The following is a 14,248-nucleotide window of genomic DNA, read 5'->3' as shown; positions in this document are numbered from 1 at the left end:
CCTTCCTTCCTTCTCTAGAGAACTATTACGGTACCCCCAAGCCCCCGTGCGAGCCCAGCCCTCTGCTGCTAAATGTAACAGATCAGCTCCTGCCGGGCGCCCGACCCAGCTCCAAGGGGAAGAGGAAACGGAACAAGTCGGTCAGCAACATGGAGAAGGCCGGCATCGAGCCACCCGAGGATGAGGAGGAGGAGAGACCCGTTGTCAATGGCAACGGCAATGGCATCACCCCAGGTTAGGTTCCAACGCAGACATAGTGTTGATGTGCAACTATAGATCAACAAGTTCACCGCTGAAATGAGATAGCACCGACCCCTGGGATCTGATCAGACAACATAGCAACAGTCTATCGTCTAGGTTACATCATAGCAACCAGCTCTCAGTCAGACCCATACAATAACATAATAAAGGATGGATACAAGTCCCTACTGCCTACAGGGAGCTCTTCCCAGGGAGCTCAGATCATCAGCATCATCATCATAGATAGTCTAAATGAAAAACTGGAGAGTTCTAGTGCCTGTAAATAGCATGAGTACATCCCCCAAGCATCCCATGTAACAGGACTGATAGTGTTCAGAGACAACCGCCTTACACTGTATCCAGTCTCCCAGTCACTAGATCAGACCACAGTACAGTCAGACTACGTCACATGGCCAGAGGCTAGATTCCACCCCCCGCACCGACACAGAGAAACATCGCCTGGAGGTGTGATCAAATCAAGCGTGGGGTTCCACTAAGCAGATTTACTGGATCAATGCAAGTCACATCACAGTCATTACTCTCAACTAGGAGCAAAGATGCTGGTTGTCTAACTTAATATAAGAACAGAGAAACCCATGAAGCCATGAAACAAAATAGTATCATTCATTTTGACTTGACATTTGTTAATGTAAAAATAAATGACACAGTCACGGTAGTTATTTAGTAAAACATTTTGAGACCTTTAGAGAATGGCTTTACATTATACAGTGGGGCAAAAAAGTATTTAGTCAGCCACCAATTGTGCAAGTTCTCCCACTTAAAAAGATGAGAGAGGCCTGTAATTTTCATCATAGGTATACTTCAACTATGACAGACAAAATGAGAAAAAGTGGAAAATAAGTATTTGGTCACCTACAAACAAGCAAGATTTCTGGCATTGTACTGTATGTTCTGGTCGGGTAATATATATAAATGCCCTTGAGCTATAGGACTGGAGTAGTCTCATGTTGCTGTAATTTCTCATAGTAGCTCTGCTATTCATTGGGCTATGTGAACAAAGCTGAGAAAGGTTCGATGTCGAGTATTCAGCGTAGAGCTGCACTGTAGTTTTCTGTTACTGAGTGTATATACAGGTCGACAGGAGAGAGAGAGAGAGAGAGAGAGAGAGAGAGAGAGAGAGAGAGAGAACGAACAGTAGACAGTGTGATGTGAGGAGATAGCTCATAGATGAACTCATAGATGAACTTCTGCCTGCTGTGGCTTTCCTCTGGGACGGCCCAACCAAGCGCCACAACTCAAACTAGGACATATCATCAGCTCTTCCACTCTCTCTCAATCTCCTCTGCCTGCCACCTCTCTCACTCTGCTCTCTCTGTCTATTTCCCTCTCTCTTTCAATCACCGTCCATCTCTCTCTGCTCGGTATCCTTACTCTCTCTCGCTCGCTCTATATATCTATCTATCTCTCTATTTCTGTCCCTGTGTAATTGCCACCCTCTCCCCATTTGAAATCCTCTCTATCTTTCTTTTTATCCCGTTCCATCTCTTTTTCCTTGGCAGTCAATCACACTGCCCCTTCTCCCCGCTACCACCTCCTCTCTCCCTTCCACCCTTCCCTCCTCCCCTTCCATCCTCCTCCTCTCTTCCCTTCCCTCCTCCTCTCTCCCCTTCCCTCCTCCCCTCTCGCCTTCCCCCTTCCCCTCCTCTCTTCCCTTGACCCTTCCCTCCACCCCTTGCCTCCTCATCTCTCCCCTCTCCCCTTCCCTCCTCATCTCTCATCTCTTACCTTCCCTCCTCTTCTCTCCCTTCTACCTTTTCAACCTCCCCTCTCCTCCTCCTCTTTCCCCTCTCCCCTTCCCTCCTCCCCTCTCCCCTTCCCTCCTCTTCTCTCCCTTCTATTTTTCCCACCTACCGTCTCCTCCTCCTCCTATCTCCTTTCTCCTCCCCTCTCCCCTTCCCTCCTCCCCTCTCCCCTTCCCTCTTTCCCTCTCCCCTCTCCCCTTCCCGCCTCCCCTCTCCCCTTCCCTTCTCCCCTCTCCCCTTCCCTTCTCCCCTCTCCCCTCTCCCCTTCCCTCCTCCCCTCTCCCCTTCCCTCCTCCCCTCTCCCCTTTCCCCTTCCCTCCTCCCCTCTCCCCTTCCCTCCTCCCCTCTCCCCTTCCCTCCTCCCCTCTCCCCTTCCCTCCTTCCCTCTCCCCTTCCCTCTTCCACTCTCCCCTTTCCCCTTCCCTCCTCCCCTCTCCCTCTCACTTTCCCTCCTCTTCTCTTCCCTCCCCTGTTCCTCCAGTAGTAATGTCAGCTCTGACTCACCTGTAATTCTCTTCTTCTTCTCAGAGTCCAGCGAACATGAAGACAAGAGTACAGATGTCTCCTCGGGGGACGTCCCCCCCCAGACCTGTCCCCCCACCGAGACCCCCACCACCCCTAACAACGAGGTCCCCCAGGAGGAGGGGGGAGAGCTAACCAAGTCACCCCCCAAACCAGATGAGAATGAGAGTGAGCTTGGCCCCCTGCCAGGCAACTGGGAGATGGCCTACACAGAGAAGGGAGAGGTGTACTTTATCGAGTAAGTGTCTGCGCTGAAGAGAACGGTGTCAAATTATCCCAACGCACACACACACACACACACACACACACACACACACACACACACACACACATACAGCCAACAGCAGCCAAATAGTTGACTGTTGTTGTAATGAGATTTAGAGGTTCTTGTCCATGCAATGTTTCGCCAGGGAGAATAGAAGGTAAAAGTTGCCCAAGCATTTTAAGCAGCTTTCACACACACGCGCACACACACACACACACACACACACAATCACTCCCACTGTAATGAATTCTATTGTTCTGTGTGGCTAGCTGTATTGGAGGTATTTTACAACAGTTCTGTTCGATTTTTACTGCTACAATATAATTGTAGAGGTGAGTTGTCTTTCTCTTCCTTTTGAAAAATATTTAAATGTCTTCTGACTGTGTGAGTGTGTATGTGCCTGTCTGTGTAGGTACATCAATCGATAGGCAGGTTATTACAGAATCCTTTTGGAAATTAAACAATCGTTCAAATTTATGTGACAGAAACATCATCCGATTCCCAGAGGACTGCCTTTCATTGTGTCGTATAATAGAGTAGCAGAGAAAACATCCAGCAGGGTTATTAGCCAGTCGGTCAGCCGGTCAGCCAGCCAGTCAGCCAGTCACATACTTCTTGTGTATCCTCTCCTCCACAGAGGCAGACTGTTAATTCCAGCCACTGCAGACTAGACTAGGTCTCTATGTCTCGTCCACCCAGGCCCTGAGTGTTCCTACATCTCGATGAATCAGTCTGGAACGTTGTGTGCTAACGCGTTTAGCCACCGAATTTGTAGCTGTACGTTTTGGGAAAAGTAAATGATGCGGTGCCAAGGCGGTACCAGATGCCAACGGGATGGCTCCCTTTGATTTGTCTCCAGATTCCATCAATTTGTTTATCCAGAATCCTCAGAGAGAGAGAGAGAGAGAGAGATACAGGGGAAGACAGGGAGAGATGGAAAAAGAGGGAGAAGGAAGAAGGGAAAGTGGGAAAGAGAGGGAGAAGGAAGAAGGGAAAGTGGGAAAGAGAGGGAGAAGGAAGAATGGAAAGTGGGAAAGAGAGGGAGAAGGAAGAAGGGAAAGTGGGAAAGAGAGGGAGAAGGAAGAAGGGAAAGTGGGAAAGAGAGGGAGAAGGAAGAATGGAAAGTGGGAAAGAGAGGGAGAAGGAAGAAGGGAAAGTGGGAAAGAGAGGGAGAAGGAAGAAGGGAAAGTGGGAAAGAGAGGGAGAAGGAAGAAGGGAAAGTGGGAAAGAGAGAGGGTTGGGAAGAGATTGAAAGGCAGAATCAAAAGGAAACAGGAGGCAGAGAGAGGGAGGAAGGGGCATTTCATCACCCAAGATTTTCAGTTAGTGCTCACAGTGTCCCCTCCTCCCAAGGGTGGATTCGGGGATAATCCCGCCTTCCTGTAGCCACGTTTCCCTCCCTTCCCCCTCTTGTCCTGTCATCTCTTCAAGGGAGGGCATTATGTCCTCAGATGCGATAAAGAGATCCATTGAAGTTTCCTTGGCACCGCCTCTCATCTGATCACAGTCCAGTTTTACAGCCCGCAGTGTTGATCCTGCCAAGCCCACAGCTGTTCAGCTCTATCACTCACACCTCTCCCCTTCTCCCACCATCCCTCCATCCTTCCCGGGACTAATGAGAAACAGTGTGCAAATTAAAAGTATCGATTGCCATTTTGTTAACCTAAAGGGTTTTTTCTTTTCACCAGACAGTTTAGAGGGTGGGCACACAGGGGAACGTCTCTTTTTCTCTTAAATGATGCTGAATTGAGAATCTCCTCCCTCACTGGCTCTCTCTCTTCCTGTCACTGTCTCTCCTTTTCTCTCTCGTCAAGCCACAACACCAAGACGACGTCGTGGCTGGACCCGCGGCTGGCGAAGAAGGCGAAGCCACCAGAAGAATGCAAAGAGGACGGTAAGTGTCTCTCTTCTCTCGCTCTCTCAAAATCACTCAACTCTCTGTCCCGTAAAACCTTTGAATTCCTTTTTTTTCCTTCTTGTTTTGATCCTAAAGCTGAAAGGATGGGTGTTGCCGTATACCATTATATATGAATAGTCATCAGTCACTGAGGACAGTGGTTTATTTGGGGTCTTTGTCTGACACTTGTAGATGTGTACAGTATCTTTATAACCGTGTTCTGTTACCTGACCTGTGTGGAGATGGTGCTACTTTTAGCCCCTGTAGAGGGACTGGGGGAGTGGGTAGGGTGGTTAACAGAGACCTCTTTATCCCCCACTGGGAGTAGGGAGCTATGCACCACCACAGAATGGACACTACACACACAGACACGAACACACATACACACACAGGCGGCAGAGGGGAAGGAGAGCGAGTATAATTTAGATGGTGTGACTAAGACAGGAAGAGAAAGGAGACAGATGGGGAAAGAAGAGGCTATGCAGTAATATAGTATTGCGGAAGAGATACAGCCTATGACCATGAGGTGAGGAATAGGATGTTTTTGCATCCTTCTGGATGAAAAATCTCTCTCTCATTTTTCTCCATTTGGCAATGTGCTTTTGAGTGATCTCCGGCATTGATAGAGGATTCTGCTTCAGAGTCCCGCGCTATCTCTCCAACCCTGAAGCCCCTTTCACACACTATATCTCTCTCGTCTCTCTCTCTATCTCTTGTGTCTCTCTCCCTCTCTCTCTCTCTCTCTCTCTCTCTATCTCTTGTCTCTCTCTCTTTCTCTCCCTCTCTCTCTCTCTCATCTGTCTCCCTCTCTCCCTTTCACTTTGATTGAGCTTATTCACTGAATCTCCCGTTATGTCTCCCACTCTGTCTTCCCTCTCTCTCTCCCGTTATGGCTCCCACTCTGTCTTCCCCCGCTGTCTCCCACTCTGTCTTCCCCCGCTGTCTCCCACTCTGTCTTCCCTCTCTCTCTCTCTCTCTCTCTCTCTCTCTCTCTCTCCCATTATGTCTCCCACTCTGTCTTCCCTCTCTCTCTCTCTCTCTCCCATTATGTCTCCCACTCTGTCTTCCCTCTCTCTCTCTCCCGTTATGTCTCCCACTCTGTCTTCCCTCTCTCTCTCCCGTTATGTCTCCCACTCTGTCTTCCCTCTCTCTCTCCGTTTGTCTCCCACTTTGTCTTCCCCCGCTGTCTCCCACTCTGTCTTCCCTCTCTCTCTCTCTCTCTCTCTCTCTCTCTCTCCCACTCTGTCTTCCCCCACTGTCTCCCACTCTGTCTTCCCTCTCTTTCGCTCTCTCGCTCTCTCTCTCTGTCTCCCGTTATGTCTCCCACTCTGTCTTCCCCCGCTGTCTCCCACTCTGTCTTCCCCCGCTGTCTCCCACTCTGTCTTCCCCCGCTGTCTCCCACTCTGTCTTCCCCCGCTGTCTCCCACTCTGTCTTCCCACTCTGTCTTCCCCCACTGTCTCCCACTCTGTCTTCCCTCTCTCTCGCTCTCTCTCTCTGTCTCCCGTTATGTCTCCCACTCTGTCTTCCCCCGCTGTCTCCCACTCTGTCTTCCCCCGCTGTCTTCCACTCTGTCTTCCCCCGCTGTCTCCCACTCTGTCTTCCCCCGCTGTCTCCCACTCTGTCTTCCTCCGCTGTCTCCCACTCTGTCTTACCCCGCTCTCTCCCACTCTGTCTTCCCCCGCTGTCTCCCACTCTGTCTTCCCCCGCTGTCTCCCACTCTGTCTTCCCCCGCTGTCTCCCACTCTGTCTTCCCCCGCTGTCTCCCACTCTGTCTTCCTCCGCTGTCTCCCACTCTGTCTTACCCCGCTCTCTCCCACTCTGTCTTCCCCCGCTGTCTCCCACTCTGTCTTCCCCCGCTGTCTCCCACTCTGTCTTCCCTCTCTCTCTCCTCTTTTTTTCTTCTTCTACCTCTTTTGTCTCTCACTCTCATCGCTCTCTGTTCCCCTGTCTCATTCACTATCGCATCCTATCTCCCGCTCTATCTTCCCCATCAGTCTCACCCTCCATCTTTCTTCTATCACCTCTTCTCTATCTCTCTATCTCTCCCTCGTCTGGGTGAGATTTATGTGTTGAGTAGTAGACAGGGGTATGGCAGCGTTATAAGGTGGAGGGGAATGGAGCTCATATCAGACACAGAGACAGTCAGGCTGAGGAGAATGGAGCTCATATCAGAAACAGAGACAGTCAGGCTGAGGAGAATGGAGCTCATATCAGACACAGAGACAGTCAGGCTGAGGAGAATGGAGCTCATATCAGACACAGAGACAGTCAGGCTGAGGAGAATGGAGCTCATATCAGAAACAGAGACAGTCAGGGTGAGGAGAATGGAGCTCATATCAGAAAAAGAGACAGTCAGGCTGATGGGAATGGAGCTCATATCAGACACAGAGACAGTCAGGCTGAGGAGAATGGAGCTCATATCAGACACAGAGACAGTCAGGCTGAGGAGAATGGAACTCATATCAGACACAGAGACAGTCAGGCTGAGGAGAATGGAGCTCATATCAGACACAGAGACAGTCAGGCTGAGGAGAATGGAGCTCATATCAGACACAGAGACAGTGAGGCTGAGGAGAATGGAGTTCATATCAGACACAGAGACAGTCAGGCTGAGGAGAATGGAGCTCATATCAGACACAGAGACAGTCAGGCTGAGGAGAATGGAGCTCATATCAGAAACAGAGACAGTCAGGGTGAGGAGAATGGAGCTCATATCAGAAAAAGAGACAGTCAGGCTGATGGGAATGGAGCTCATATCAGACACAGAGACAGTCAGGCTGAGGAGAATGGAGCTCATATCAGACACAGAGACAGTCAGGCTGAGGAGAATGGAACTCATATCAGACACAGAGACAGTCAGGCTGAGGAGAATGGAGCTCATATCAGACACAGAGACAGTCAGGCTGAGGAGAATGGAGCTCATATCAGACACAGAGACAGTGAGGCTGAGGAGAATGGAGTTCATATCAGACACAGAGACAGTCAGGCTGAGGAGAATGGAGCTCATATCAGACACAGAGACAGTCACACCCCCCCACACTCTGACGACCCCCCCACACTCTGACGACCCCCCCACAGTCAGGCTGAGGAGAATGGAACTCATATCAGACACAGAGACAGTCAGGCTGAGGAGAATGGAGCTCATATCAGACACAGAGACAGTCAGGCTGAGGAGAATGGAGCTCATATCAGACACAGAGACAGTGAGGCTGAGGAGAATGGAGCTCATATCAGACACAGAGACAGTCAGGTTGAGGAGAATGGAGCTCATATCAGACACAGAGACAGTGAGGCTGAGGAGAATGGAGCTCATATCAGACACAGAGACAGTCAGGCTGAGGAGAATGGAGCTCATATCAGACACAGAGACAGTCACACCCCCCCACACTCTGACGACCCCCCCCCCCCCCCCCCCCCCCCCCCCCCCCCCCCCCCAATTTGGAAGATGACAAGAAAGAGGAAACAAAGAGAATGTCTTAGGAAGATGAATCCCAGGAAACCATCTTGGTCTAGGTCAGGGATGGGCAACTGGCAGCCTCCCTTTTGAAGCCCTCAGATCACTTTTTCTCTTATGTCAGTCACTGATTGTCAGTCAATGTCAGCAAAACAAAAATGGATTGCTAGGTTAGTTTAGAGGCAGGCTATCATGGTTGAATTACCGGCCGGGGGGCCCCCATTGACTTTGTTAGTCAGTCTCACTCAGATATCATATTAAAACCTGAGAGCAGCTCATTTTCCTTTCTGCCTCATGGCAAAATGAGTAGAATTACATGAAATTTGTTATAAAATTGCTAAATCTTCTCTCCGCCTCATGGCAAAATATGTAGAACTGCACTTTTCTTTAAAACAAACACTAAAATGTTCTGCTCATAATATGTGTGAGGGGGCAGTATGGATGTGGGTACGCAGGGGTACTCATGATGAGTTGTTCATCTGGGTACCACCAATCCCGTTCCTCCAGTCAGGTCCATGCTACGAGATGTGAATCTGGGTACCTCCAATCCCGTTCCTCCAGTCAGGTCCATGCTACGAGATGTGAATCTGGGTACCTCCAATCCCGTTCCTTCAGTCAGGACGTTCCATGCTACGAGATGTTAATCTGGGTACCTCCAATCCCGTTCCTCCAGTCAGGACGTTCCATGCTACGAGATGTTAATCTGGGTACCTCCAATCCCGTTCCTTCAGTCAGGACGTTCCATGCTACGAGATGTTAATCTGGGTACCTCCAATCCCGTTCCTCCATGCTACGAGATGTGATGGAATGTATGTGGAAGGAGATGAATATTGATCTAGTTGGACAGATCATCCAGTGATCGCTGGCCCTGGGAGATACAGAACATATGGTTCCAATGTAGAGCCTCAACCAGCTGGAGAAGGGGATCTAAGAGGGGATCCCCAGGGCCCACGCCGGGGCTAGGAGCTATAATCAGGAGAACGTTAGTGAAAATCTGCCCATGTTTCACTAGCTGGCAGCTGGGTAGCAGCGAAGCAGGCCTCCCTGAGAGATGTGTAGGAGAGATGAGCTGGTGCTGTATATTGTGTATTGATTAGGAGGCATGTGGAGCAGGGGTGTAGTGTGTGTGTGTGCCCACGCTCTAGTGAACGTTAACAGGATCACTGGGTGGGGTCTAAAGTCTGTCTCTGAACAACAGACGAGAGGTAGGAGGAGAGACCCACCAAACAGGGAGACATGGAGCCCTGAGGATAGAAGGAACACACACTGAAGAAACACCAATATACATTCATTCTGATCTATAAACAACTTATACATGCAGATCTGTCAATTATTCAGGCATATGTCTGCTACCTGTGTGTGTGGGTGGGGGTGGGCGGGTGGGTGGGTGGGTGTGTGTGTGTGTGTGTGGGGGGGGGGGGGGGGGATGCGCCAGCAGCAGAGTGGTTGTCAGATGATTCCCCCTGTTCAAAGGCACATCAGTGATAATAGAGAGAGAGATCTCATCATCAGAGGAGCTCAATGGCTTGCTTACATAACCTCTCTCTCTCCCCCCCCTTCTCTCTCTCTTTCTCTCTCTCTCCTGTATCTTCCTGCTGTCCTCTTTAGTTTTTTTACTTGAGGGAAAGAGGAATAGGACCGTCTTCAAATCAAAGCCTGCTGTTTAATTCTGTCTTCCTTCCTTCTCCCTCAAAGCCAGCTTGTTTTCCTGTTTTACCACATATTTGCTGGATGAGAAGACAGAACAGGCTCCCCTGTTTTGAGAGTTGTCTCTGTCTCTTTTTCTCCTGTTCTACATACAACCTGTCTGCTAGCTCACTGTGCCTTCAGAGAAGCCAACAGAATCCCCCTGATACGTAGAAGGGAAAAAAACAAGAAAACTAATCCAGCCTGCCTGCCTGTCGGTCGTCACTATTTCAATGTATTTCATCATTTAAAAGTCGGGTTAGTTCTATCCTAAGAAGCTGTCGCACAACACACATCCCATCTAGAATACAGTGTAACCAATGAAAGGCTTTGGTTAGGAGGGACTGGTGTGACTGATAGGGATCTGGGCTGTGATGGCATTGGGAGGAGGTTGAAGGTTGAAGGTTTTAAATGGCTGCTTTGTTCCATTGTGTTTCTTTATGTCTTGTCTGTTTTGACGTCATCTCTGTGAAGAGATCGAGGCCTCAGAGAGAGAGGGAGGGGGGGAGGGGGACAAGGCCAGGGCATAGGTAATTATATTCTAGTCATGTAAAACGGAGCATGCCTGAGACGCACCAGACAAAGTTATCATCGTGTCTCACCCGTTAGCGCAGAGCTCACTCTCTCGTCTCCTCCCAGTGAAAACAGTCTCCGGGGGAAATAGCAGCACTTGTTTTTCTGTCCGGCTGTAAAAACCTATTTCTGTGTGCAGATGAGACTGGCAGGGAAGAGGGAAGGCTTTTAGGGTTGAAAGGTCGACATGTTCTTTCCTAATGGCCTTATTTGATGGCTTGTCTTTCTGTTGTGCTCACATACTCAGATACTCACACATCAGGTTGGTGTGGTGTAAGGAGTGGTTTGAGGACACTGACCTTATGCTTTACCCCTCTCAGTGCTGCTCAGATAGATGTGTGTGTGTGTGTGCGTGCATACGTTAGTGTGTGTGAGCTTATGCATGCGTGTGTGTGTAAGCTTGTGCGTGCGTGTGTGTGTGTGTGTGAGCGTGTGCTTGTGCGTGTGTGTGATCTTGTGAGCGTGTGTGTGTGATCTTGTGCGTGTGTGTGTTGAGTAAATGTTGTGGCGTCCTCCCTCACCTTGAGTCTCCAGCAGGAGAGGAGAAGGGAGGGACTGTGTCTGTGTGACATGATTGATGGGTATATTCTGAGAACATCCTCGTCTGGAGGATGCCTGAGGACTGAAGATGAGGAGGAGGACGCAGAGTTTGGTGTGTGTTTGTGTATGATAATGTCCCATACGTGAGATGGTGAATGACTTCCGGAGTATTTGTGCGTGTGCACGGGTGAATGCATGGCTGGATGTGTGTGTGTCCTTCTCCCAGCCCGTTGAGAGGAGAGGCTGAAGAGGAGAGGTAGGAGTCCTTCAGTAGCCCAGTCACACTCCGCCCCACTCCAGACACACTTAATGGTTAATCATCCTCAACCATCCATGCTTCCCCCTCCCTTCCTCTCTTCTGCATCCTCCCTCCACAGCACCTAAATCAACTCTAGTAATAGGCTGTTCTACCTGAGTAAGTCACCTGCTCTGCTCCACTGGTTGTTTTACCCTTGTTGTGAAGGGAGAGATCAGCTGAGTTTAGATGGCTTTTGAACATCATTGCTTTCGGACAAACCCAACTCCCTCAGCTTTCCTGAAGAACTTAAAGGGCAACTCCACCACTTTTCAACCTCATTTGCATTATCTTCAGCACACTACCAGTGTCTACATATCTGAAAACGGCACATTTCTATCTTTTGTAGAAAAAGTAAGAGGTAAAAACGAGGTAAAAGACCTCAACAAAAGTTCAACAGTGAAGTTAAACAAAAGTTCAACCGTGAAGTTAAACAAAAGTTAAACAGTGAAGTTAAACAAAAGGGAAACAGTGAAGTTAAACAAAAGGGAAACAGTGGAGTTAAACAAAAGGGAAACAGTGAAGTTAAACAAAAGGGAAACAGTGAAGTTAAACAAAAGTTAAACAGTGTAGTTAAACCAAAGGGAAACAGTGAAGTTAAACAAAAGGGAAACAGTGAAGTTAAACAAAAGTTAAACAGTGAAGTTAAACAAAAGGGAAACAGTGAAGTTAAACAAAAGGGAAACAGTGAAGTTAAACAAAAGTTAAACAGTGAAGTTAAACAAAAGGGAAACAGTGATATTAAACAAAAGGGAAACAGTGAAGTTAAACAAAAGTTAAACAGTGTAGTTAAACAAAAGGGAAACAGTGGAGTTAAACAAAAGTTAAACAGTGAAGTTAAACAAAAGTTAAACAGTGAAGTTAAACAAAAGGGAAACAGTGAAGTTAAACAAAAGGGAACCAGTGAAGTTAAACAAAAGGGAAACAGTGGAGTTAAACAAAAGGGAAACAGTGGAGTTAAACAAAAGGGAAACAGTGTAGTTAAACAAAAGGGAAACAGTGAGTGTTAAACAAAAGTTCAACAGTGAAGTTAAACAAAAGGGAAACAGTGAAGTTAAACAAAAGTTCAACAGTGAAGTTAAACAAAAGGGAAACAGTGAAGTTAAACAAAAGGGAAACAGTGAAGTTAAACAAAAGGGAAACAGTGGAGTTAAACAAAAGTTCAACAGTGAAGTTAAACAAAAGGGAAACAGTGAAGTTAAACAAAAGGGAAACAGTGGAGTTAAACAAAAGGGAAACAGTGAAGTTAAACAAAAGGGAAACAGTGGAGTTAAACAAAAGGGAAACAGTGAAGTTAAACAAAAGGGAAACAGTGAAGTTAAACAAAAGGGATACAGTGAAGTTAAACAAAAGGGAAACAGTGAAGTTAAACAAAAGGGAAACAGTGAAGTTAAACAAAAGGGAAACAGTGAAGTTAAACAAAAGGGAAACAGTGAAGTTAAACAAAAGGGATACAGTGAAGTTAAACAAAAGGGAAACAGTGAAGTTAAACAAAAGGGAAACAGTGAAGTTAAACAAAAGGGAAACAGTGAAGTTAAACAAAAGGGAAACAGTGAAGTTAAACAAAAGTTAAACAGTGAAGTTAAACAAAAGGGAAACAGTGAAGTTAAACAAAAGGGAAACAGTGAAGTTAAACAAAAGGGAAACAGTGAAGTTAAACAAAAGTTCAACAGTGAAGTTAAACAAAAGGGAAACAGTGAAGTTAAACAAAAGGGAAACAGTGAAGTTAAACAAAAGGGAAACAGTGAAGTTAAACAAAAGGGAAACAGTGAAGTTAAACAAAAGGGAAACAGTGAAGTTAAACAAAAGAGAAACAGTGAAGTTAAACAAAAGGGAAACAGTGGAGTTAAACAAAAGGGAAACAGTAGAGTTAAACAAAAGGGAAACAGTGAAGTTAAACAAAAGGGAAACAGTGAAGTTAAACAAAAGGGAAACAGTGAAGTTAAACAAAAGTTAAACAGTGAAGTTAAACAAAAGGGAAACAGTGAAGTTAAACAAAAGGGAAACAGTGAAGTTAAACAAAAGGGAAACAGTGAAGTTAAACAAAAGGGAAACAGTGAAGTTAAACAAAAGGGAAACAGTGAAGTTAAACAAAAGGGAAACAGTGAAGTTAAACAAAAGGGAAACAGTGAAGTTAAACAAAAGTTAAACAGTGAAGTTAAACAAAAGGGAAACAGTGAAGTTAAACAAAAGGGAAACAGTGAAGTTAAACAAAAGTTCAACAGTGAAGTTAAACAAAAGGGAAACAGTGGGGTTAAACAAAAGTTAAACAGTGATGTTTAAAATGGCTGCGTTGATATGGGGAGAAATAAAATACCCTACCTGTGGCTAAAAAGTCATTGCTGCTTTGAAAATCCCCTTTTTTACTTTTAATCCTACCCTGTGATGTCATAGAAGAGCAATTTTGTTTCTTACTTTCAGCATATCTTTTTAACCACAGCTCATAGAAACACACAGTTTTCACATAATGTATTTAGACACTGGTTTGGAGATAATGAATTTCCCAACTTGTTTGAACTACTGATGTGAATCCAAATTCTAGGTTTCCTTTGATTTATAGTCACACCTAAGCTCCCCAATCCACTGTGTTTGTTATAGTCTTAGAATTGGGATTCACAATCAGTGGTTCAAACAAGTTGGAAAATTCATTATCTCCAAACCAGTGTCTAAGTACATTATGTGAAAACTGCGTGTTTCTATGCTGATATTGATTGTGTTAGTTATTACGTCCTTGGTAAATGCCAGAACAGCAACCTTTCTCCTTTAATTTAATTATTTTTTCATATTGAGTTCAAATTAACAGTGTGCTCATTAACGGTGTGCTCATTTCCGGGGGCGACAGTGGCGGCGGAGTAAAAACTAGGCCTAAGAGAATACTTTTGCTAACTCCACTCCTTATTTTGAGTGGGAGCAGTTAGGGGTCAGGGGTCAAGTACAGCAGCATAGAAGGGGAACGTGTCTGTAGGATTAGTAGTCCAAATGGCCCACCCTCATCAGACAGCCCCTCTCCTC

The 14,248-nt window shown here is 46.8% G+C and overlaps 1 protein-coding gene across 12 annotated transcripts in view; it reads left to right on the top strand.

Moving 5' to 3' along the window:
- Positions 1 to 14,248, top strand: part of LOC110490483 (membrane-associated guanylate kinase, WW and PDZ domain-containing protein 2) — a 295,215-nt gene that overhangs the window by 210,077 nt on the left and 70,890 nt on the right. For all 12 annotated transcript variants that reach the window (XM_090200765.1, XM_090200764.1, XM_090200763.1 and 9 more), the window contains exons 4-6: positions 19 to 234; positions 2,532 to 2,763; positions 4,605 to 4,684. In XM_090200765.1, the coding sequence (XP_090056891.1) occupies positions 19 to 234; positions 2,532 to 2,763; positions 4,605 to 4,684 (528 nt within the window). The remainder of the gene's footprint in view (positions 1 to 18; positions 235 to 2,531; positions 2,764 to 4,604; positions 4,685 to 14,248) is intronic.

This window comes from Oncorhynchus mykiss, chromosome 15 (genome assembly GCF_057628025.1).
Source record: "Oncorhynchus mykiss isolate SJ-2025 chromosome 15, ASM5762802v1, whole genome shotgun sequence".
Lineage (NCBI taxonomy): Eukaryota > Metazoa > Chordata > Actinopteri > Salmoniformes > Salmonidae > Oncorhynchus > Oncorhynchus mykiss.
This window is presented reverse-complemented; position numbering and strand designations above follow the sequence as displayed.